Source organism: Haliotis rufescens, unplaced genomic scaffold (assembly GCF_023055435.1).
Source record: "Haliotis rufescens isolate VD_foot unplaced genomic scaffold, xgHalRufe1.0.p SCAF_18, whole genome shotgun sequence".
NCBI lineage: Eukaryota > Metazoa > Mollusca > Gastropoda > Lepetellida > Haliotidae > Haliotis > Haliotis rufescens.
The window spans coordinates 18,843,941-18,868,567 of record NW_025963868.1 but is presented as its reverse complement, the minus strand read 5'-3'; the positions used below and the strand labels follow the sequence as shown (position 1 = coordinate 18,868,567).

The following is a 24,627-nucleotide window of genomic DNA, read 5'->3' as shown; positions in this document are numbered from 1 at the left end:
ACAAACAAAGCATTACGGCGCAAGATATATTGGACATGCACTTTCAAGTGAGCTGCATACTTTGTGCACCCAAAGAGACCTGAAGCCGCGAACCACTGACTCTAGCCCTTGGACCATCACAATATATAAGGCTGCATAAAAATTAAATGTTTCTCGAGCACCTTTTTCTCAAATGTGAGGAGAGCAGCAGCTAGGGCTTTATTTTGTGCTGAAAACACAAGGGATAAGGGAGGAACACGTTTAAAGACAAGAACCAAAGCCCCCAAGCAACAACTGTGCACACATTGCTTCATACAATGTCAGTTGTCCAGCATCTTATGATATGCATAACAGAACATACTTCTTCATGTTCATCAAGTCATGCGGGAAATTTGAAAAATATGTTGCTGTTGTTTTTGGCATTAAAAAATGACTGACGCACAGGGTTTCACTGAAGTGACGCGCCGACGCCCGAGGAACATTTCCTTTTTTATCCTAAGAGAGGAAAACTCCCAAACAGAAATATTTGAACAAGTAGAAGGTTCGTTCAAACAAATACTGTTGTACTTTGTTTGATTGTTTGTTTAATGTAGAGTCATTAAATGAGACATTAAACTTAATTTCAATGAAGTGGAGACAAGCCCAGACTGGTAAGCATGCAGTAGATGGCTGCGGTGGGTGCTAGACTAGATCAAGTCCCTCGATGACGCGTGCGTGTTTAGACTCGACCACTGTCATTTTGATCGATAAAACTCGCGGTTATATATATTCACGAGATGGATTGTTGAAATTTAATGAAAAGGATATATCGTTTAACGGAAATCGAATTCAAGTGTTTTATTATGTATTTTATAATTTAATTTGTCATGAATATAATTTCATATTACCGCTCCGAATTTCGACTACAGTCAAACACCATTTTACTGCTGTTTTTGTGATGTATTTAGAGATAACTTCCTGTTTACACTGACAACGGTTGACGCGCGGCGAGGCCTTCCGACTAGGACATACATCTATCGCGCCTTTATCGAAATTCATAGAGGTTTTTAGGATGTCGAAATGTGTCAAAGGCAAACTTAAAGATCCCCGGACATGTCGAATCTTCTTCTCCTCGCCTTTTGGGGGAATGGAGGAGGAGCGGGACGAACTAACGCGGAAATACTTCCCCCAACTGCAACACCTGTGCAGCTCGCGAGGGGTGCAGTTTGTGCCCGTTGACATGCGGTGGGGCATTACATCAGAGGCTGCCGACAAAGCTCAGACCGTCAACATATGTCTGAAAGAGGTGGACAGATGCGACATATTCGTCGGATTCTACGGACAGGTGCGCAGACGCCTGTTAAAGAATATATGGTCTTTGGTGTCAGCTGATTACCGTATATAATGTAACAAGGGTTTTTGCGAGCCGCTATATCTTGCCATCAGAGACTATCACGGTATATGGTCTCGGTTGCCATGTAGAGAAAAATCGCGTTTCCAATTTTTATGTTTTATTAGTTTCCATTCCCCCCAAGATGTCACCCATCAACATTAAGACCAAAAACCTCTTTTTACGTCAGAATATATCAGAAATATATGTGTTCAATCACAACCCTATACCTCCCTAACACATTTGAAAATATATAGGGAATGCGTTGGATCAGTGTAGCATTGTAGTAATTTTTCAAATGTATCTAACTAAATTAATCATTTATCTAACTTATTTGATGACATATGTTTTGCCGATGTACATTTGGAAGTGACAGGTAAATAGTTTGATTCTACCCCTGCAGCCCCAGGTGCTGTTTATGAAATATTCCCATTTTTATGACAGCAACAATACATATTACAAATTTGATTTTCAGATATCAATACAACTGATGTATCTGTAGACACCAGCAAATCAAATTAGTGAAAATTACACACTAAATCACTCATCAACCTGAATTGGTGATATCACAAAATGGATTACAAGACATCACAAATTCCTAACCTTAAATGAGGAAGAAGCAGTAAATGGTGCCTAGCTCCTTGGTTGTGTTACTCACTCCACAAGGCAGAACGGAAATGAAAACATACATCAAGCACTGCACATCTTCACAATATTTGAGTTCCCACTAATAATGAATAAGCCTATGTACCTACCTTAGTTAATATTTAATGCAAAGCCATGATACTAGGATTTTAGACTTTTAATTATCATAAAATTCTATTTCATTAATTACACCGGAAATAGATTTAATTATAAAATGTCCCACAATTATGACCTACTGTAACTGATAATGCCCCAATTTTGCCTAACCTCATGCAGGCCACAATCAATCACGTTTCCATATGACGTCATAGCTAATTTGCATTCTCACATAAACAAACGTGACATCTGACCATGTGATCCTTACTGCTGTCAACTCACAGGATTGAGTAGCGCCACAAGTCACTGAAGATATTGGGGGTTATAAAGTCCAGGGCATATATTTAGAAGACAATAATGATTGAGATGAGAAAACACTTGACATACTGTTAACTATATTTAGAAAGTAGTTTGATACACTGAATGTCCTCGTCAGTGCTAGTATTGATCAGTGCAATATCTGTGTCAGTTACAAAGTCAGAATACTGATGGTGGCACAGCTCACAATAATGTCTCCCCCCGAAGTTGACAGCTTCAAAGGCCAAGACCAAATTACTCAATAAGACTTGAGGTGACTTGCTCCCTTGTTGATGAAATGTTTTAGAAATATTATCATGTTGAGGGCATTTCTATCCAGTTCAGCTGTAATAACACCACCCCTTGTCTATGGCAGTATTGTTTCCCTTTCTTCACAGCAACTGTAACTAGTGCTCCCCTAGTAGTGTTCATGCAGGCCTGTTGAACATCACCTGATTTTGATCCTCCAAATCTTATGGACTTTCCACAGCGATGTTTTTCACAATCTTGAATTTTGCCACATTAATCATATGTTAAGTTTGATTTACTTATTTTTTCTCAGTTTTCATGGTAGCATGATTTCATTCTTGTATCATGATGTCTTAGCATTCCAGAGCGATGTCTCACACTATCTCACAACTGGCTTTGTTCACATAGAGAGATTACTGTTTTCAATGTGTTATTAAAATTGGATCTGAACACAAAGAGTGAGGTTTCAAATGTTAAGTTTACATAAATGCAGGTAGGTACTACTTTCAGTGTTTAAAAACGAACATGGTATCTTCCCTTGTCTATGGCTGATTTTCTAACAGGGTGTCGCTGAGGCCTTTCACAAGTGCAGGCAACTTTGGAAACATTAATTGCAAATTAATGTGTGTGAAGACACGATGTGCAAAGCATCCATATTTGTGCTGGTGCTTTGTATCTGTGGCTTGGGGTCTCTCCACAATAGGAAACAGTTGGATAAAATATATTTTACCTTCTTGCATTTTGTCGCTGTGTGGGACATCTGACTGCGTTTCTTGACATTATGTCAGGCCAGGCAGATTAAACAAATGTGATTTTTCATAGACTAGAGTAGCTTCCCTTTGATAAAGGGAAATTACCCTTGCAGGCAAACCAATGCATTCCCAGGAAAGGCAATCACTGACATTGAAACATTATGTGTATGCAACTTTCCTTTTGCTTATATGGTAGTTACGCCTCTGTCTAAACAGCAAGTTTCAGTTGGAAATATACTGACTGACTGTTCCACAGTGTTGAGTGTGTTGTTGCTTGCTGTGGCCTCTGACACACAGTGTGGTTGGTTTCCAGAGGTATGGGTGGCACGGCCTCCAGGACAAAGCTCTCCAGCAGAACATAGACAACGCACTGAGTCGATTCCCCTGGCTGAAGGACAAGCGGAACTGTAGCGTGACGGAGCTGGAGTTCCTGCACGGGCACCTCAACAAGCCCGGGGCTACTCCAGCATGCTTCTGCTTCAGGGATAAGGTAGGATCAAACTGGCCATCTTGGCTTGTTGTTAACCTTCAAAAGAGAAAAAAATGTCTTGGTCAGCACATGTCCCAGTGAGCCTATGTGTGGCACATTGTCTGCAGCATCATATTGCTAGTGTAGTAGGCATTTCCCAGGAGAGAGTACATTCCATTATCACCGACAGTTGGACTATGTGAAGAAAGTATCAGTGAGTGAGTGAGTATGGTTTTACGCCGCTTTTAGCAATATTCCAGCAATATCACGGCGGGGGACACTAGAAATGGGCTTCACACATTGTACCCATGTCGGGAATGGAACCCGGGTCTTCGGCGTAAGGAGCGAACGCTTTAACCACTAGGCTACCCGACCGCCCCGAAGAAAGTATCAGCTCGTTGGCTTCCAAAGCTTCTGACATCTGATCAAAAACGCACAAGGCGCAAGATGTCTTGTGATGACCTAGCTCTGTATGAGGCTGATCCAGAAGGTTCTTGCAACGATGTGTGACTGGGTGAGGTGAGGTGAGGTGAGGTGAGGTGAGGTGAGGTGAGGTTTACCACCGCGTCCAAGATGATTGCACTTATATAACGTGTAGATTGTGTGTGTGTGTGTGTGTGTGTGTGTGATCTAGCCTAATGATAACCAAGGTGGTGGGGTGTGATCTGTTTGTGTCGCTAAGTATTAATAAACATATCTAGCAAAAACATAAAAGACAATTAAAATGTCATGTCATATATATGTATATATGATCTGCAGCATTGTAGTTGCATAATAAGTTAATCACATTAACTCATAAACAAACAGCTATATATTACCTACCAGCTGAACATTACTGATAGTATATGAATCATTTACACAGGTGTGATTGAAATAGGCATAAATATAAGATACAAGTCGAGATTGCTGCAGTGCATCAGGTGTTCCCCGCCATGTAATGTCACATGCAGAGGAAGGAAGTTTTGTACCTATCTTTGGAAATCACAAAGAAGAAAGTATCTTTAAATGGTCGGCACAAGGAAAACCAAGGCAAGAAAACACATAACTTGGCCTGTCAGGCAGAACTTGGTATAAATATCCACTATTAGTACCAATAATATATAAAACAATTGATTACAAGTCCTATATAGATAACACAAGAAATGTCATTCTTAAATATGTTTTGGCAGCAAATATAAATCTTTCTGGTCAAAATGTTGGCTGGGTTAAATAAAACAAACTTTTGAAATAGTAAACACAAAAAAATGTGAAGAATCCTCTGTAAATGAACAGCACTTCAAATGTAAAAATATGTTCATGCATTCATGAAGAGATTCCCATTTATCCAGCAGCAAGGCAAGAACATACAGGTTGGCTTACATATTGTAAAAACAAAGCTCATAGGTCACATTTCTCAAAACCTTGTTTAAGTAATCACAAACTACAAATTGAAACTGGTAGATACACAAAAACACCAACCCCATCGGAGCAACGTCTGTGGAACATGTGACGTCTTGTATAAAATACAACCGAGAAAGAGAATCACAAATATTCCTGATAATCCAGATAAAGAAGTTGCTACACTCTGTTAAAAGGTACAATTCTTAATAATTTTTACCAACAGTTATCTAGAAACAAATGCCAAGATCTGTTGTCATATCTACAATTATAAACAAATTCCTTGTATGTTCAACATTACCATAGTTTGGCTCAATTCTCAGTGTTCCCATATCATTATAAAACACTTGTACCTTCTTTGTATGTTGAATGTACCTGTGTGTTTTACACTTATTGTGCATGTATTTTGTAGTTTGTGATAGTGTAATATTGCCACTGTTTCTTCATGGAATGTTACACAACACATATCTCATCTAAAACATCTTTGTAGTATGATAGTTTGTTACGGTTGTGTACGGGGGCATGGTTGACCCAATCGCCTAAGGTGCTGCATTCACTATGCAGAGTTGTGTCCCTTGGGCATGCCAGAAACCTGACAGTGTGTTTGAATCCTGGTTCGCCCTGATTATGTTGTCAGTACTATACCCGGGTTTCACCAAAGTGTTGAACGCCTAAAACCTGAATCACCTCGGTGTTCCTCCCACGTCAAGCTGACACTCTGTGATATAAGTGGAATACTATTCAAAGTGGCGTTAAACCCAACTCACTCAACCATTACTCTCGTGTACAGTTCTGTTTGGTTAACTTGAACTGTGTTGTGATTACTTCCAGTGTAGATGTGAAGTATGTGTAGAAGAATGTTTCAATGTTCAACCCAAACATTCTGAATATTTCATGCAACCGTATTATTTTTTTAGGAAAATAATTGCAAACTACAGTCCAACCTGTGGATATCCTATGTATCCAGAAGCAAAGCTCATAAACAGTTGTTAAATCTGTCTGAAGTTAAAAAAAAACTGTCAAAGAAATAAACCATGCAGAACTGTAAACTGCCACATACAGTGAATTACTTGAAACAATACTGTGCTCAACTGTGTACAGCAAGCACCATACATATGATTATGAAGACAACTAATTACAATTTTTTTCATATCAAACCCATTGTGTTACATTTGTTGTTTATTGAACAAAGTCATACTTTTTAGAAGCCTAGTAGTGCAGTGTGAAGGGAGACAGATTCAGTGTGCGTTACATGCTTGACCTGAATTCCTCACTGGAACCTTTCTTACCGGCTGTCTGAATAGCATACGAGATACATTGCAAAGGTAGTGTGCAAAAGAGCTATTCGGCTAAGGGAGATAATCATTTACTCTCAGTGATACAGCTTGAATAAGATACGATGTACAGCATTGCAAGGTCACGTGTGATAAAGCTCTATAGGTAAAGGAGATAATCACTCAATGCGCAATAGTCTATTTTTACAAAATATATACCGGTTAACATTTAGCGAAGGAGTTTGTTTAGGGCCAGTAAGGATGTTATCTCCACAGGTTAGTGTTTCTTTTCAGTACATAGGCAAGCGGGGCAACAATGCTATCTCCGCGTATCACGTGGCCGTGGGTGTGGGGTAGCACTCTGGTGCTTTGTGGCGGGGTTCTTGTGGGCTACACTGCTAGTAACGAATTAACTTGCTTCCAAATTAATACTCGGGGTTACCTGCTTCTCAGTGGGAACCTTGTCTTTCCCGAATTTTCAGCCAGGGAATCGTAAAATAACATACGTTAGGGCAAACAACTGCCACGTATATGGGCCCGGCGGCGGAAGTCGTCTTGTCAAGCGGTAGCTGACAGTTGGGTCCGCGGCGATAGTTGCACAATGGTTTTGCTAATGGGGCCAGGCAGTGGGATCTGCTTTGGCCGGCTACCTGGGGACGGGCAGCGGTAGTCTGACTTAGGCCAGCAGCGGGGAGCTGCTTTTGGCAAGCAATGGTAACGTGGGGGCCGGACAGCGGTAGCAGTCTCAGGCCAGCAGCGCTAGCTGCGAATCGCCGTTGGCCACGGTAGCATTTTGGTATACACAATTAGCAGCTTAGTAGCCCACTAGTACCTGCACACCCTCGGCCATTTAACCCAATCTCATCTTCTGTTTTTATTATAGGCACGGGCATCCACGGCTCGGTGGCCCGTGCCTCTCCTTGGCATATCGCGGGATAAATACCGGTTAACATATAGCGAAGGAGATATATTTCCCGTAAACATTTTTACCTCTTTTAAAATAAAAATTGCAAGGATTATCTAAATTACGAAACAAACTATAACATTCATACACTATCGAACATTGTTGACAATGAATACACAACACAGACAACATATTTATTTCCTAAATAGCATCATGTCCATATTTACAATATTCCGGGGAAAGACTTCCACTTGTACAATCCCCCTCCAAAAGTTATATATGTATCCATTGTCTCTCAATCCTTTTAATCCCCAAAACGTTGAGGGGGTATGCAATCTTACCTGTTCCGGATTATTACACATCAGATAGTAATACTGAACTGATCTGTACTGTGGTGCAGTGCAGTGATAGTGATAAGTGGTGACAGGTGTTAAGATGGCTGGTGACATAGATATTCAAAATCACCAAACAAGACGAAGAACTAGGTTTCAGCCCTTTGATCAAGACAGTTAAACAATTATACTAAAATGGAATAACTTGACTACCCTTAAAACAAGAATGAACTGACCCTATAACATGATTAAGCTATGAAAGTAATATACCTGAGAAAGAGATAGACACAACTAATTATGACACTTGTTGTGAACAACCCTATTGCTACAATTGTGAAAAATGGTTGACTTGATCCCTGTTACATGAATACAATGATAGCAACCGTTCCTTATTGGTGACATGGTCTGAGGACATGCCATTACGGGTCACGTCAGAACGATCTTTCACAAACTTTGACCGACCACTGAAATGACTAACAAGAAGTCAACATCAGCCAATTAGAAAGCAGTTTTCTCGAGCTTTACAGCACTCGTTTGAACCTGGCGACTTCCATTTCAGACTACGCTTGAAAAATAATTTTCAAAACTGAACAAACAAACATTCCGGACTATCTTATATGTGGTTGAGATTGTATTGCAGTGCTTCCCACGTACTGTGCCACGCCTACTCCGTTCAAATTGTTAGACGATAATTTTGAAGGAATCAGTCATACGGGCCGTAACTGTCTTTCAAAATACCCCGTTTTGGAGGTTGCATGATTAGATAACACATTCTGAATGTCACTCTCATGATCAGATAAGCGACGCCTCAATTGGTTGGATGGAAGGTTGTTCTGTCGTGGCCCACAATGGGATGTCCTCAGATCTTTGTTTAGCAATAGCGAGAACTAAGATCTGATTTTAATGAAATTGTCTTTTGATGACAATACCCCAGTTTCCAGCCTTCTCCACAGAAACTTTTCTCTGTTATGATAATTATGTATGTTTGTGACCCATATGAGCCAGGCTCATGTCTCCTTACCTTCCAAAATGTTTGTAGATTATCATTGTTTGTAGGCTGCAAACATTTGTGTAAAAGGTTTAACACATTTACTAAATATACAAGCATTTTAAGCAAAACATCTTAATCAATAAACTATAAATGATGCATGACATAAGACTGGCTAGCCCAGAATATTTCTTTGCATGCATTTTTCCATAAACCTAAAAATGTTTTTCTCGAAACTTTGTATCAGTGACTACAGTCTTTTTGTGCGGTAATGATTAAATAAGCAGTCTGTGTAGGAATTATTGATTTCTGTAAGAAGTGAAGCTGATTTCCACAATGTCACACAGTTTGTACGTAAATACCTCCATAAATGCAAGACAAAGAGGTGACTGAGAAGCTTGTCATGAGACAACACTCCCTCCATCACTACACTTTTCCACTTGTTATAAAGACAACACTCACTGGTCTACCTACATAATCCCCTGGTGGGCAATACTCCAAGGATCAGAAACTACAGCAGGGCTGACAGCTGTATACTCATATGTAGGGCTGACAGTTGTATATTCATGTATATGGCTGACAGTTGTATATTCATGTATATGGCTGACAGCTGTATATTCATGTATATGGCTGACAGTTGTATATTCATGTGTAGGGCTGACAGTTGTATATTCATGTATATGGCTGACAGTTGTATATTCATGTGTAGGGCTGACAGCTGTATATTCATGTATATGGCTGACAGTTGTATATTCATGTATATGGCTGACAGTTGTATATTCATGTGTAGGGCTGACAGTTGTATATTCATGTGTAGGGCTGACAGTTGTATATTCATGTATATGGCTGACAGTTGTATATTCATGTATATGGCTGACAGCTGTATATTCATGTATATGGCTGACAGTTGTATATTCATGTATAGGGCTGACAGTTGTATATTCATGTATATGGCTGACAGCTGTATATTCATGTATATGGCTGACAGTTGCATATTCATGTATATGGCTGACAGTTGTATATTCATGTATATGGCTGACAGCTGTATATTCATGTATATGGCTGACAGTTGTATATTCATGTATATGGCTGACAGTTGTATATTCATGTATATGGCTGACAGCTGTATATTCATGTATATGGCTGACAGTTGTATATTCATGTATATGGCTGACAGTTGTATATTCATGTATATGGCTGACAGTTGTATATTCATGTATATGGCTGACAGTTGTATATTCATGTATATGGCTGACAGTTGTATATTCATGTATATGGCTGACAGCTGTATATTCATGTATATGGCTGACAGTTGTTGTATATTCATGTATAGGGCTGACAGCTGTGGTATATTCATGTGTAGGGCTGACAGTTGTATATTCATGTGTAGGGCTGACAGTTGTATATTCATGTGCAGGGCTGACAGTTGTGGTATATTCATATCAAGGGCTGACAGTTGTGGTATATTCATGTGCAGGACTGACAGTTGTGGTATATTCATGTGCAGGGCTGACAGTTGTATATTCATGTGCAGGGCTGACAGTTGTGATATATCCATGTGCAGGGCTGACAGTTGTGATATATCCATGTGCAGGGCTGACAGTTGTGGTATATCAATGTGCAGGGCTGACAGTTGTGGTATATCCATGTGCAGGGCTGACAGTTGTGGTATATCCATGTGCAGGGCTGACAGTTGTGGTATATCCATGTGCAGGGCTGACAGTTGTGATCTATCCATGTGCAGGGCTGACAGTTGTGGTATATCCATGTGCAGGGCTATGATGATGGGAAAGCATCGAGTCTGGAGAAGGCTGGAGACAAGAAGGGAGCTGCCAAGTTCCAGTGCGAGAGCGCTGATGCCAGGAAGAGACTGGACAGTCTCAGACATAAAGTTGAGGCCACCAAAAACAAGGTGAGAACATGTATAACCTCCAAATCATGATCCATAACATGTCAGAAACACTGAAATGATTCATGAAGACGTGTGTACACACTGAACTTGCCTTGTTGTCCCCTGCCATGCGATAGTGTTAGGCGGGGACAAAGTATTCATGACCGTCTGTCTGTCTGTCCGTCCGTCCGTCCGAAAAAAGTGTTGGCATGATATCTCAAGAACCAGTTGATACATTTAATTCATAGTTGGCACCAAGGTGTATATGGAAGATGTCCTGACGCCAGTTGCTTTGGTGACCTTGACATCATTTTCAAGGTCGTTACAAGAGAATTCAAAGATTTGGACTTTGTATTCCTTTTTGGCACGGTATCTATAGAACCAATTTGTACATTTAATTCATATTTGGCACCAAGTTGTGTATGGAGGATTTCCAGACACCAGTCAATTATGGTGACCTTGACATCATTTTAAAGGTTGTTATGAGAATTTCAAGATTTTGGACTTTGCGATCCTTTTTGGGATGATATCAAGAACCAGGGTGTACATTTTTTTAATGAAGAATTTGCATGCTAGAAGAGGAAATCCTCCAAACCTGAAGGAATCCTTGTTTTATACACTGTTGTTCACACTGAACTTGCCTTGTTATATACAGTGTCATACACACTGAACTTGCCTTGTTATATACAGTGTCATACACACTGAACTTGCCTTGTTATATACAGTGTCATGCACACTGAACTTGCCTTGTTATATACAGTGTCATACACACTGAACTTGCCTTGTTATATACAGTGTCATACCACTGAACTTGCCTTGTTATATACAGTGTCATACACACTGAACTTGCCTTGTTATATACAGTGTCATGCACACTGAACTTGCCTTGTTATATACAGTGTCATACACACTGAACTTGCCTTGTTATATACAGTGTCATACACACTGAACTTGCCTTGTTATATACAGTGTCATACACACTGAACTTGCCTTGTTATATGCAGTGTCATACACACTGAACTTGCCTTGTTATATACAGTGTCATACACACTGAACTTGCCTTGTTATATACAGTGTCATACACACTGAACTTGCCTTGTTATATACAGTGTCATACACACTGAACTTGCCTTGTTATATACAGTATTGTTCACACTGAACTTGCCTTGTTATATACAGTGTCATACACACTGAACTTGCCTTGTTATATACAGTGTCATACACACTGAACTTGCCTTGTTATATGCAGTGTCATACACACTGAACTTGCCTTGTTATATACAGTATTGTTCACACTGAACTTGCCTTGTTATATACAGTATTGTTCACACTGAACTTGTTGACTTTCTCTGTTTTGTTTCAGACAATATCGGTGCATATGGATTACTTCTCACCAGAGGAGGTAGGGTATATAGCTTTATATGCTGCTTGTATCAACACCCTCATATTGCACATATATAACACAGTCGTGTGTGCATGTCATGGCCATGTGTCGTGTGTGCATATCATGGCCATGTGTCGTGTGTGCATGTTATGGCCATATGTCGTATGTCATGGCCATGTATCGTGTGTGCATGTCATGGCCATGTGTCGTATGTCATGGCCATGTGTTGTGTGTGCATGTCATGGCCATGTGCCGTGTGTCATGGCCATGTGTCATGTGTGCATGTCATGGCCATGTGTTGTGTGTGCATGTCATGGCATATGTATAATGTGTGCATGTCATGGCCATGTGTCGTATGTCATGGCCATGTGTCTTGTGTGCATGTCATGGCCATGTGTCGTGTGTGCATATCATGGCTATGTGATGTGTGTGCATGTCATGGCCATGTGTCATGTGTGCATGTCATGGCAATGTGTCGTGTTCGCATATCATGGCCATGTGTCAGGTGTGCATGTCATGGCCATGTGTTGTGTGTGCATGTCATGGCATTGTGTTGTGTGTGCATGTCATGGCCATGTGTCAAGTGTGCATGTCATGGCCATGTGGCATGTCATAGCCATGTGTCGTGTGCATGTCATGGCCATGTGTCGTGTGCATGTCATGGCCATGTGTCATGTGTGGATAGGGTATATAGCTTTATATGCTGCTTGTATCAACACCCTCATATTGCACATATATAACACAGTCGTGTGTGCATGTCATGGCCATGTGTCGTGTGTGCATATCATGGCCATGTGTCGTGTGTGCATGTTATGGCCATATGTCGTATGTCATGGCCATGTATCGTGTGTGCATGTCATGGCCATGTGTCGTATGTCATGGCCATGTGTTGTGTGTGCATGTCATGGCCATGTGCCGTGTGTCATGGCCATGTGTCATGTGTGCATGTCATGGCCATGTGTTGTGTGTGCATGTCATGGCATATGTATAATGTGTGCATGTCATGGCCATGTGTCGCATATCATGGCCATGTGTCAGGTGTGCATGTCATGGCCATGTGTTGTGTGTGCATGTCATGGCATTGTGTTGTGTGTGCATGTCATGGCCATGTGTCAAGTGTGCATGTCATGGCCATGTGGCATGTCATAGCCATGTGTCGTGTGCATGTCATGGCCATGTGTCGTGTGCATGTCATGGCCATGTGTCATGTGTGGATATCATGGCCATTTGTTGTATGTCATGGCCATGTGTCGTGTGTGCATGTCATGGCCATGTGACGTGTGCATGTCATGGCCATGTGTCGTGTGCATATCATGGCCATGTGTCGTATGTGCATGTCATGGCCATGTGTCGTGTGTGCATGTCATGGTCATGTGTGCATACTAGATACATGCTACACAAGACCAACATCCAAGGGAGATTACTCCTTGACTTTCATTTGGCTGTGTAATATATACACAATATAAATACATAACTTTCACACATTCTGTATGTACAATACTTTAAGACATAAATTAATGATAATATGATAATATTACATTAAATGTGGTCATAACATCTAGATTACATCTTAAGTCTTAGACAATGCGGTGTAGGTGATACAAGGGTGTGGATCCCCACTGCCTCACTTATAGCACGGACTTGTATATATAGGTCCATGCTTATAGCAACACCATAGATGATCTGAATAAATAATACATAGACTAAAACACTATTTAACATTTAATATATTGAACAAGATAATACACACATTGTATTTACAATGATTTGCATGTATCACATCTGAATCTCTACATTACAAAGCTTTTAAAACATTCTAGAAGTAAAACACTTTCACACATATTTCATTGAAGTGATAGAATATGTTTTAGTGATGAATTATTGTCATTTGGTTTACCTTATGCAGATTTAAATAATTTAACCAACATTTATATTAGATTACATACATTTAGTTTACTTAATATAACACTTTAAACATACTGCACTTTTTCAATACAACACAAGATTTAGATTATAGCCATTTAACTCACCTGATTTAATATTATCTCTTTATGCTTTGCTGGTCTGAGCAGTTCTGTCAGATGCAGTGTAATCAAAGCATGTAGTTTAACAATAGGTGTTAGCTTGGCCAATCAGCATATGAATGTTCTGGCCAATGGGCAGTTAGTAAGTAAGACAGGTCAGATACACTTTGTTATAGCTGACTGAAACTAACAACTAGTTATATATAATAAATATATGTAAAAACCTGAAATGAAATGAAACAAATATATACAAAAACTACATCGGCCACGTTATCACCCTGCTTATCCATAGCCATTCCAGTGCCCTTTCCCTGGCCTAGCCCATTTTACTCACAGCAAGCGCAGGCTCTTCCATCACCATTGCTGCCTCAGGCGCCGCCTGTTCCCACGTATTCCCAGGCGCACCCATTGCAGACTTGGCCTCTGCCCCCTACTTCCGTCGTCACCCATCATCCGTCAGTGTCATCCTCGGTGTTCCAGATCCCATTTGTTGCCTCAGTACAGGGCTTCAAAGCATGTGTGTTCTATGCCAAGAGCCTCCTCTTGTTTTTCGGCGCCTAGTGTTGCTACCTCTAAGGCTGAGGAGCAGCCACTCTACTGCTTGATGCAGACTTTGGGTCGTTCCATGTCCTCACTACTCAAGACAGATGATAGATCTTTTATGCTCATTGATTCTACCTACATCCAGGTTTTGGTTAAGAAGATGAGACTGCCGAAAACTCCTGAATGAGATTTCATGTCATGAAGGACTAAGCACAACTCCTTATGTGTGCCATGGTCTCTCTTCTCCTTATGCGTGCCATGGTCTCTCTTCTCCTTATGCGTGCCATGGTCTCTCTTCTCCTTATGCGTGCCATGGTCTCTCTTCTCCTTAGTGCGTGCCATGGTCTCTCTTCTCCTTATGGGTGCCATAGTCTCTATTCTCCTTAGTGCGTGCAATGGTCTCTCTTCTCCTTATACGTGCCATGGTCTCTCTTCACCTTAGTGCGTGCCATGGTCTCTCTTCTCCTAGTGCGTGACATGGTCTCTCTTCTCCTTATGCGTGCCATGGTCTCTCTTCTCCTTTGTGTGTGCCCTGGTCTCTCTTCTCCTTATGCGTGCCATGGTACCTCTTCTCCTTATGCGTGCAATGGTCTCTCTTCTCCTTATGCGTGCCATGGTCTCTCTTCTTATGCATGCCATGGTCTCTCTTCTCCTTATGCGTGCCATGGTCTCTCTTCTCCTTTGTGTGTGCCCTGGTCTCTCTTCTCCTTATGCGTGCCATGGTCTCTCTTCTCCTTATGCATGCAATGGTCTCTCTTCTCCTTTGTGTGTGCCCTGGTCTCTCTTCTCCTTATGCGTGCCATGGTCTCTCTTCTCCTTATGCATGCAATGGTCTCTCTTCTCCTTTGTGTGTGCCCTGTTCTCTCTTCTCCTTAGTGCGTGCCATGGTCTCTCTTCTCCTTATGCGTGCCATGGTCTCTCTTCTTATGCATGCCGTGGTCTCTCTACTACTTAGTGAGTGCCATGGTCTCTCTTCTCCTTATGCATGCCATGGTCTCTCTTCTCCTTTGTGTGTGCCCTGGTCTCTCTTCTCCTTATGCGTGCCATGGTCTCTCTTCTCCTTATGCGTGCCATGGTCTCTCTTCTCCTAGTGCGTGTCATGGTCTCTCTTCTCCTTATACGTGCCATGGTCTCTCTTCTCCTTGTGTGTGCCCTTGCCTCTCTTCTCTTTATGCATACCATCATTTCTCTTCTCCTTATGCGTGCCATGGTCTCTCTTCTCCTTTGTGTGTGCCCTGGTCTCTCTTCTCCTTATGCGTGCCATGGTCTCTCTTCTTCTTAGTGCGTGCCATGGTCTCTCTTCTCCTTGTGAGTGCCATGGTCTCTCTTCTCCTTATGCGTGCCATGGTCTCTCTTCTCCTTATGCGTGCCATGGCCTCTTTTCTCCTTAGTGCGTGCCATGGTCTCTCTTCTCCTTATGCGTGCCATAGTCTCTTTTCTCCTTAGTGCGTGCAATGGTCTCTCTTCTCCTTATACGTGCCATAGTCTCTCTTCTCCTTAGTGCGTGCCATGGTCTCTCTTCTCCTTATGCGTGCCATGGTCTCTCTTCTCCTTATGCATACCATGGTCTCTCTTCTCCTTATGCGTGCCATGGTCTCTCTTCTCCTTATGCATACCATGGTCTCTCTTCTCCTTATGCGTGCCATGGTCTCTCTTCTCCTTATGCATGCCATGGTCTCTCTTCTTATGCGTGCTATGGTCTCTCTTCTCCTTATGCGTGCCATGGTTTCTCTTCTCCTTATGCATACCATGGTCTCTCTTCTCCTTATGCGTGCCATGTTCTCTCTCCTCCTTATGCGTGCTATGTTCCCTCACTTCCTTTGTGCATGCCATGGTCTCTCTTCTCCTTTTGCATGCCATGGTCCCTCTTCTCCTTAGTGCATGCCATGGTCTCTCTTCTTATGCGTGCTATGGTCTCTCTTCTCCTTATGCGTGCCATGGTTTCTCTTCTCCTTATGCATACCATGGTCTCTCTTCTCCTTATGCGTGCCATGTTCTCTCTCCTCCTTATGCGTGCTATGTTCCCTCACTTCCTTTGTGCATGCCATGGTCTCTCTTCTCCTTTTGCATGCCATGGTCCCTCTTCTCCTTAGTGCATGCCATGGTCTCTCTTCTCCTTAGTGCATGCCATGGTCTCTCTTCTCCTTAGTGCGTGCCATGGTCTCTCTTCTCCTTAGTGCATGCCATGGTCTCTCTTCTCCTTAGTGCATGCCATGGTCCCTCTTCTCCTTAGTGCATGCCATGGTCTCTCTTCTCCTTAGTGCATGCCATGGTCCCTCTTCTCCTTAGTGCATGCCATGGTCTCTCTTCTCCTTAGTGCATGCCATGGTCCCTCTTCTCCTTATGTGTGCCATGGTCTCTCTTCTCCTTAGTGCATGCCATGGTCTCTCTTCTCCTTAGTGCATGCCATGGTCCCTCTTCTCCTTATGTGTGCCATGGTCCCTCTTCTCCTTAGTGCATGCCATGGTCTCTCTTCTCCTTATGTGTGCCATGGTCCCTCTTCTCCTTAGTGCATGCCATGGTCTCTCTTCTCCTTAGTGCATGCCATGGTCCCTCTTCTCCTTAGTGCATGCCATGGTCTCTCTTCTCCTTAGTGCATGCCATGGTCCCTCTTCTCCTTAGTGCATGCCATGGTCTCTCTTCTCCTTATGCGTGCCATGGTCTCTCTTCTCCTTATGCGTGCCATGGTCCCTCTTCTCCTTATGTGTGCCATGGTCCCTCTTCTCCTTAGTGCGTGCCATGGTCCCTCTTCTCCTTAGTGCATGCCATGGTCTCTCTTCTCCTTATGTGTGCCATGGTCCCTCTTCTCCTTAGTGCATGCCATGGTCCCTCTTCTCCTTAGTGCATGCCATGGTCTCTCTTCTCCTTAGTGCATGCCATGGTCCCTCTTCTCCTTAGTGCATGCCATGGTCTCTCTTCTCCTTAGTGCATGCCATGGTCCCTCTTCTCCTTAGTGCATGCCATGGTCCCTCTTCTCCTTAGTGCATGCCATGGTCCCTCTTCTCCTTTTGTGTGCCATGGTCTCTCTTCTCCTTAGTGCATGCCATGGTCCCTCTTCTCCTTAGTGCATGCCATGGTCCCTCTTCTCCTTAGTGCATGCCATGGTCCCTCTTCTCCTTATATGTGCCATGGTCTCTCTTCTCCTTAGTGCATGCCATGGTCCCTCTTCTCCTTAGTGCATGCCATGGTCTCTCTTCTCCTTAGTGCATGCCATGGTCCCTCTTCTCCTTAGTGCATGCCATGGTCCCTCTTCTCCTTAGTGCATGCCATGGTCCCTCTTCTCCTTAGTGCGTGCCATGGTCCCTCTTCTCCTTATGTGTGCCATGGTCTCTCTTCTCCTTATGTGTGCCATGGTCTCTCTTCTCCTTATGTGTGCCATGGTCCCTCTTCTCCTTAGTGCATGCCATGGTCCCTCTTCTCCTTAGTGCATGCCATGGTCTCTCTTCTCCTTAGTGCATGCCATGGTCTCTCTTCTCCTTAGTGCATGCCATGGTCCCTCTTCTCCTTAGTGCATGCCATGGTCCCTCTTCTCCTTAGTGCATGCCATGGTCTCTCTTCTCCTTAGTGCATGCCATGGTCCCTCTTCTCCTTAGTGCATGCCATGGTCCCTCTTCTCCTTAGTGCATGCCATGGTCCCTCTTCTCCTTAGTGCATGCCATGGTCCCTCTTCTCCTTATGCGTGCCATGGTTTCTCTTCTCCTTAGTGCATGCCATGGTCTCTCTTCTCCTTAGTGCATGCCATGGTCTCTCTTCTCCTTAGTGCGTGCAATGGTCTCTCTTCTCCTTAGTGCATGCCATGGTCTCTCTTCTCCTTAGTGCATGCCATGGTCCCTCTTCTCCTTAGTGCATGCCATGGTCTCTCTTCTCCTTAGTGCATGCCATGGTCCCCTCTTCTCCTTAGTGCATGCCATGGTCTCTCTTCTCCTTATGTGTCGCCAGGCCAATAGTGAGGAGGAGGCATCAATCTCTTTTGTTTTGACTTATTATGTCCACTGGTCATCCGAGAAGCTCTTCAATAACAAGGTTCAGGAAGTTTACGAGAAATCTCTCTCCACTGCTCAGTCCAAAGTGACTGTTCAGATGTATATTATCTGCCCTGGTACCCAGTACACACGGATGACGCCATATCAATCTGAGGCTAAACACCTCTGTCCTCCATTATGCTAAACATTACTCTAAACCTTATATGTTATCAGGGGTTGACAATCTTTTCTTAAGCCTGCTTGTAATGGGTTAAGGATATTATTACACTCTAAGAATTTATTGAGTTGGTTATTTAAAATGCTTGTGAAAAGTTTGCCAAAGTAGCTCAGAATTGTAATAGGTCTGTCTATATGATGTGTGACACAGTGTTGTACAGTACCTTCTTACAGATAGCGGTAAGGTAATATAAGAGTTGAGAAAAGGCTTAGCTATTAATAGTGCGAGGATGACTTAGGCATGGTAGAGTAGGTTACATAATCAGCCAGGTGTACCTGAGTCGCTGGTGTTGTCAGCACATGTACGAGGACCATGCAGTGACCTCCCTAACAGCTCCCCACCAGCGCAAGGGAAGGAGGATAACCTGGATAATTAGGAACCAATATTTTCCTTCTGAATGTAAGTTTTGAATAAGTCCTAAAGCGTTATTTACTTTTATTTTCCACCACATCAGGGAGCCAACCACATGTTCAACGCCATCTGGGAGTACTTGACCAAGGTGCTGCTGACCGAGGAGGATGAGGAGATGAGCAGGGTGACAGAACGCCAGGCGGAGCAGGCAGATCATGACAAGTTCCAGGCTGCAAGACAGAGCTTGTATGTAGGGGGAGACAAGTACTTCAAGCAGCTGGACAAGGCACTCCTGTCAGGTACACACTGTGTATATGCAGGAGAGACACTGCTTTTATGTTCTTAGTGGTGTGTGTGTATCGAAGTATAATTTTTTAATTTGAAGTTTACATGATATACAGCTTTTCCATTGGACAAGAGGTCGGGCACATGACTGCGATATTGACATTCAGTGGCCCGCACTCTATGAAGGTTCATACTCCAATGAACTCACACAAAGTGAAAGTCAATTCTTATGATTTTTTTTATCACAATTTCTTACCTCAAAGGATGTAGGCCAAGATCTAAACACAATTTTATTTAGTACATGTGACTTCATGTTTACACTGACATCCATACTATACTGACAGCTATATCGTGGAGTAAAATAGTTCCTCAAAAAGAGAGGTGGCATGGGCGTATGGATGCACAACTTGCTCTTCAGAAACATCTTACGCAGCACATGTGTTCAAATCATATCCTCATTGGATGAGAAAGGTCTGTAAAGAACTACCTCAGTAAGTCAGTCACAATGACAGGGGTCGTAATACATTTACATCAAGTACAAGACGTCAAAATGGCCGACACGATAAACGTGACAGGAGAGATTTCCGAAGTTGTTAATGAACCTGTGGCGGTTACATGTGTTAGTCATCATTGATCAACTGGCCGATCATTGAAAGGTGAATAAAGATGCGTCAAACAGACACAAAGGTAAATTCATAGATTGCTGGAGATGGTCAATGTCAGCCTAGCCACGGATCGAGTCAATACTACGATAGTTTAGATGTGCATTTCTTCGTTTGTTCATTAGGATGGGCCGTAGCGAGGATATTCGTGAACAATCATGCAGTCACGCTCTCTGACATTTCTCAATGTATACTGAAATGCTGAGACCAAGAATAAAGGTTCTAAATAATCAGAAAGAACGCTTAAATGCATGTTTTCGTGCTAGGGAATTCCCAGGGGTTTCCCCAGGAATGTGGAAGTAGTCCTTCAGTGTTTACGTCATTTCAAGGACACGGTCTGCTGAAAAACTTATGAACGTCAAATTGTGTCGTTCATACACTTATAAACGTCAATTTCGCGGTCATGTGACTGACCTCTTGTCCAATGGAAAAGCCGTATATCGTGTAAACTTCAAATTAAAAAATTATAATTGTTTGAACAACACAATTACACATTTATATGTTTTTCACGAGACCGTGTTCTTAAAATGACGTAAACAGTGACAGACTACTTCCACAATCTTGGGGAAACCCCTTGGAGTTCCCTAACATGAATAAGTACAGAAGCGTTGTTTCTCATCAATCAGACCCTTTAATCATGGACTAAGCGTTTTAGCATACTTTGGGATACTTTTGCATGTCCGTTCAAGGATATTCTCACTACAACCCATCTTAGAGAACAAAACGATGAAAAGCACACTCAAACTACTGTAGTATCGACTCGATCCTTGTGTAGCCTGCAGTGACAATGGACAGATATATATATATGAATGTACCTTAGTATCTATTTGACACATCTCTGCAATCACCTTTCAGTGATCGCTCAATTGATCAGTGATGACTAACACTTGTAATAGTCACAGGTTCATTAAAAACTTCGGAAATTGAGCCTGTGTGTGTAATGTTCTCAGTGCTGTGTGTGTTATGTTCTCAGTACTGTGTGTGTGATGTTCTCAGCCTGTGAGTGTTATGTTCTCAGCCCTGTGTGTGTTATGTTCTCAGCCCTGTGTGTGTTGTTCTCAGTGCTGTGTGTGTTATGTTCTCAGCCCTGTGTGTGTTGTTCTCAGTGCTGTGTGTGTTATGTTCTGAGTGCTGTGTGTGTTATGTTCTCAGCCCTGTGTGTGTTATGTTCTCAGTGCTATGTGTATGTTGTTCTCAGCCCTGTGTGTGTTATGTTCTCAGCCCTGTGTGTGTTATGTTCTCAGTGCTGTGTGTGTTATGTTCTCAAGGCTGTGTGTGTTATGTTCTCAGTCCTGTGTGTGTTTTGTTCTCAGTGCTGTGTGTGTTATGTTCTCAGCCCCATGTGTGTTATGTTCTCAGCCCCATGTGTGTTATGTTCTCAGTGCTGTGTGTGTTATGTTCTCAGTCCTGTGTGTGTTATGTTCTCAGTGCTGTGTGTGTTATGTTCTCAGGGCTGTGTGTGTAATGTTCTCAGTGCTGTGTTTGTTATGTTCTCAAGGCTGTGTGTGTTATGTTCTCAGTGCTGTGTGTGTTATGTTCTCAGTGCTGTGTGTGTTATGTTCTCAGTGCTGTGTTTGTTATGTTCTCAGGGCTGTATGTGTTATGTTCTCAAGGCTATGTGTGTTATGTTCTCAGTGCTGTGTGTGTTATGTTCTCAAGGCTGTGTGTGTTATGTTCTCAAGGCTGTGTGTGTTATGTTCTGAGTGCTGTGTGTGTTATGTTCTCAGTGCTGTGTGTGTTATGTTCTCAGTGCTGTGTGTGTAATGTTCTGAGTGCTGTGTTTGTTATGTTCTCAGTGCTGTGTGTGTTATGTTCTCAGTGCTGTGTGTGTTATGTTCTCAGTGCTGTGTGTGTTATGTTCTCAGTGCTGTGTTTGTTATGTTCTCAGGGCTGTATGTGTTATGTTCTCAGTACTGTGTGTGTTATGTTCTCAGTGCTGTGTGTGTTATGTTCTCAGTGCTGTGTGTGTTATGTTCTCAAGGCTGTGTGTGTTATGTTCTGAGTGCTGTGTGTGTTATGTTCTCAAGGCTGTGTGTGTTATATTCTCAGTGCTGTGTGTGTTATGTTCTCAAGGCTGTGTGTGTTATGTTCTCAGGGCTATGTGTGTTATGTTCTCAGTGCTGTGTGTGTTATGTTCTCAAGGCTGTGTGTGTTATGTTCTCAGTGCTGTGTGTGTTATGTTCTCAGTGCTGTGTGTGTTATGTTCCCAGTGCTGTGTGTGTTATGTTCTCAGTGCTGTGAGTGTTATGTTCTCAGCCCCGTGTGTGTTATGTTCTCAGTGCTGTGTGTGTTTTGTTCTCAGTGCTGTGTGTGTTATGTTCTCAGTGCTGTGTTTATGTTCTCAGTGCTGTGTGTGTTATGTTCTCAGCCCCGTGTGTGTTATGTTCTCAGTGCTGTGTTTGTTATGTTCTCAGTGCTGTGTGTGTTATGTTCTGAGTGCTGTGTTTATGTTCTCAAGGCTGTGTGTGTTATGTTCTCAGTGCTGTGTGTGTTATGTTCTCAGTGCTGTGTGTGTTATGTTCTGAGTGCTGTGTTTGTTATGTTCTGAGTGCTGTGTTTGTTATGTTCTCAGTGCTGTATGTGTTATGTTCTCAGTGCTATGTGTGTTATGTTCTCAGTGCTGTGTGTGTTATGTTCTCAGTGCTGTGTTTGTTATGTTCTGAGTGCTGTGTTTGTTATGTTCTCAAGGCTGTGTGTGTTATGTTCTCAGTGCTGTGTGTGTTATTTTCTCAGTGCTGTGTGTTGTCTTTTCCCAGGTGCTGCAGAGAGAGTGCTAGTGACCGGGGAGGCAGGGCAGGGCAAGTCCGCATTGCTGGCCAACTGGGTCGGCCACGTGAAAAAGACACAGCCTAGAACCATTGTTATCAGCCACTACATTGGCTGCAGCCAGTTCAGTGACAGTAAGTTTTAGTTTGTGTTTCAGTGACAGTAAGTTTTAGTTTGTGTTTGAGTGACAGTAAGTTTTAGTGTGTTTCAGTGACAGTAAGTTTTAGTGTGTGGTTCAGTGGCAGTATGTTTGAGTGTGTATTTCAGTGACAGTAAGTTTTAGTGTGTGTTTCAGTGACAGTAAGTTTTAGTTTGTGTTTCAGTGACAGTAAGTTTTAGTGTGTTTCAGTGACAGTAAGTTTTAGTTTGTGTTTCAGTGACAGTAAGTTTTAGTGTGTGTTTCAGTGACAGTAAGTTTTAGTGTGTGTTTCAGTGACAGTATGTTTTAGTGTGTGTTTCATTGACAGTAAGTTTTAGTGTGTGTTTCAGTGACAGTAAGTTTTAGTGTGTGTTTCAGTGACAGTAAGTTTTAGTGTGTATTTCAGTGACAGTAAGTTTTAGTTTGTTTTTCAGTGACAGTAAGTTTTAGTGTGTGTTTCAGTGACAGTAAGTTTTAGTGTGTATTTCAGTGACAGTAAGTTTTAGTTTGTGTTTCAGTGACAGTAAGTTTTAGTGTGTGTTTTCGTGACAGTATGTTTTAGTGTGTGTTTTCGTGACAGTATGTTTTACTGTGTGTAGAATTAGGTTGTTTAGCACGTGCTTATATCTCAAGTGTAGAATTAGGTTGTTTAGCACGTGCTTATCACTCAAGTGTAGAATTAGATTGTTTAGCACATGCTTATCACTCAAGTGTAGAATTAGGTTGTTTAGCATGTGCTTATCACTTAGGGTAGAATTAGGTTGTTTAGCACATGCTTATCACTCAAGTGTAGAATTAGGTTGTTTAGCACATGCTTACCTCTCAATTGTAGAATTAGGTTGTTTAGCACGTGCTTACCTCTCAAGTGTAGAATTAGGTTGTTGACAGTAACATAAAAGAGGATATTGGAGACGTCTGACAGAAGATAGGTTCTGTAATCTTAGTAATCACCGGATGCAACCATATAGACATAAGTGTTTGTGACTATCACAGCTGGGCCCTGGGCATGCTGAGTATAAGTGCTGAGGATACCAAAGATGACATTTGAATCTGAGGACATTGGTTGTGAATGTAGATACAAGGTCACGGGATGAAAGATACCAGCTACATATCCAGGTGAACTACACTGCAGTGGCACTATGTTCATGTCTTCATACTTAGCCCATTCCTATGCGTGTGTGTGGTGATGCAACATTTTGGACTGATGACAGAGGCTGTGAACATCTTGAGGAGACTTGTGGTGGCGATAACCCAACACCTTGATGTGAAGGACAAGGGGCATGCTGTCACTCGATACAGCAAACTGGACATTCAGGAGATGATGGCAGACCTTCAAACATGCCTGCAGAGGGCGGAGAAGGCTAAACTTATTGTTGTCATGGTGATAGACGGCCTGAACAAAATGGAGACACCTGGCAAGACGACAAAGGTGGATGTTTTTATTTTCTCTCCCACTGCCCTTTTGCCACCCCCTGCCCTCCCCTTCTCTGGCCTCTTGCCTCTCTGCCCTCCCCTTCTCTGGCATCTTGCCACTCTGCCCTCCCCTTCTCTGGCCTCTTGCCTCTCTGCCCTCCCCTTCTCTGGCCTCTTGCCACTCTGCCCTCCCCTTCTCTGGCCTCTTGCCTCTCTGCCCTCCCCTTCTCTGGCCTCT

General features: G+C 42.5%; 1 protein-coding gene across 2 annotated transcripts in view; it reads left to right on the top strand.

The window, feature by feature from the left end:
• Positions 1 to 959: 959 nt before the first annotated feature.
• The window catches only part of LOC124121028 (nephrocystin-3-like), a 97,814-nt gene continuing 74,146 nt past the window's right edge, over positions 960 to 24,627 (top strand). For both annotated transcript variants that reach the window (XM_048398308.1, XM_048398309.1), the window contains exons 1-7: positions 960 to 1,303; positions 3,701 to 3,877; positions 10,506 to 10,643; positions 11,986 to 12,024; positions 19,228 to 19,423; positions 22,828 to 22,971; positions 24,188 to 24,405. In XM_048398308.1, the coding sequence (XP_048254265.1) occupies positions 1,031 to 1,303; positions 3,701 to 3,877; positions 10,506 to 10,643; positions 11,986 to 12,024; positions 19,228 to 19,423; positions 22,828 to 22,971; positions 24,188 to 24,405 (1,185 nt within the window). In that variant the 5' untranslated portion in view covers positions 960 to 1,030. The remainder of the gene's footprint in view (positions 1,304 to 3,700; positions 3,878 to 10,505; positions 10,644 to 11,985; positions 12,025 to 19,227; positions 19,424 to 22,827; positions 22,972 to 24,187; positions 24,406 to 24,627) is intronic.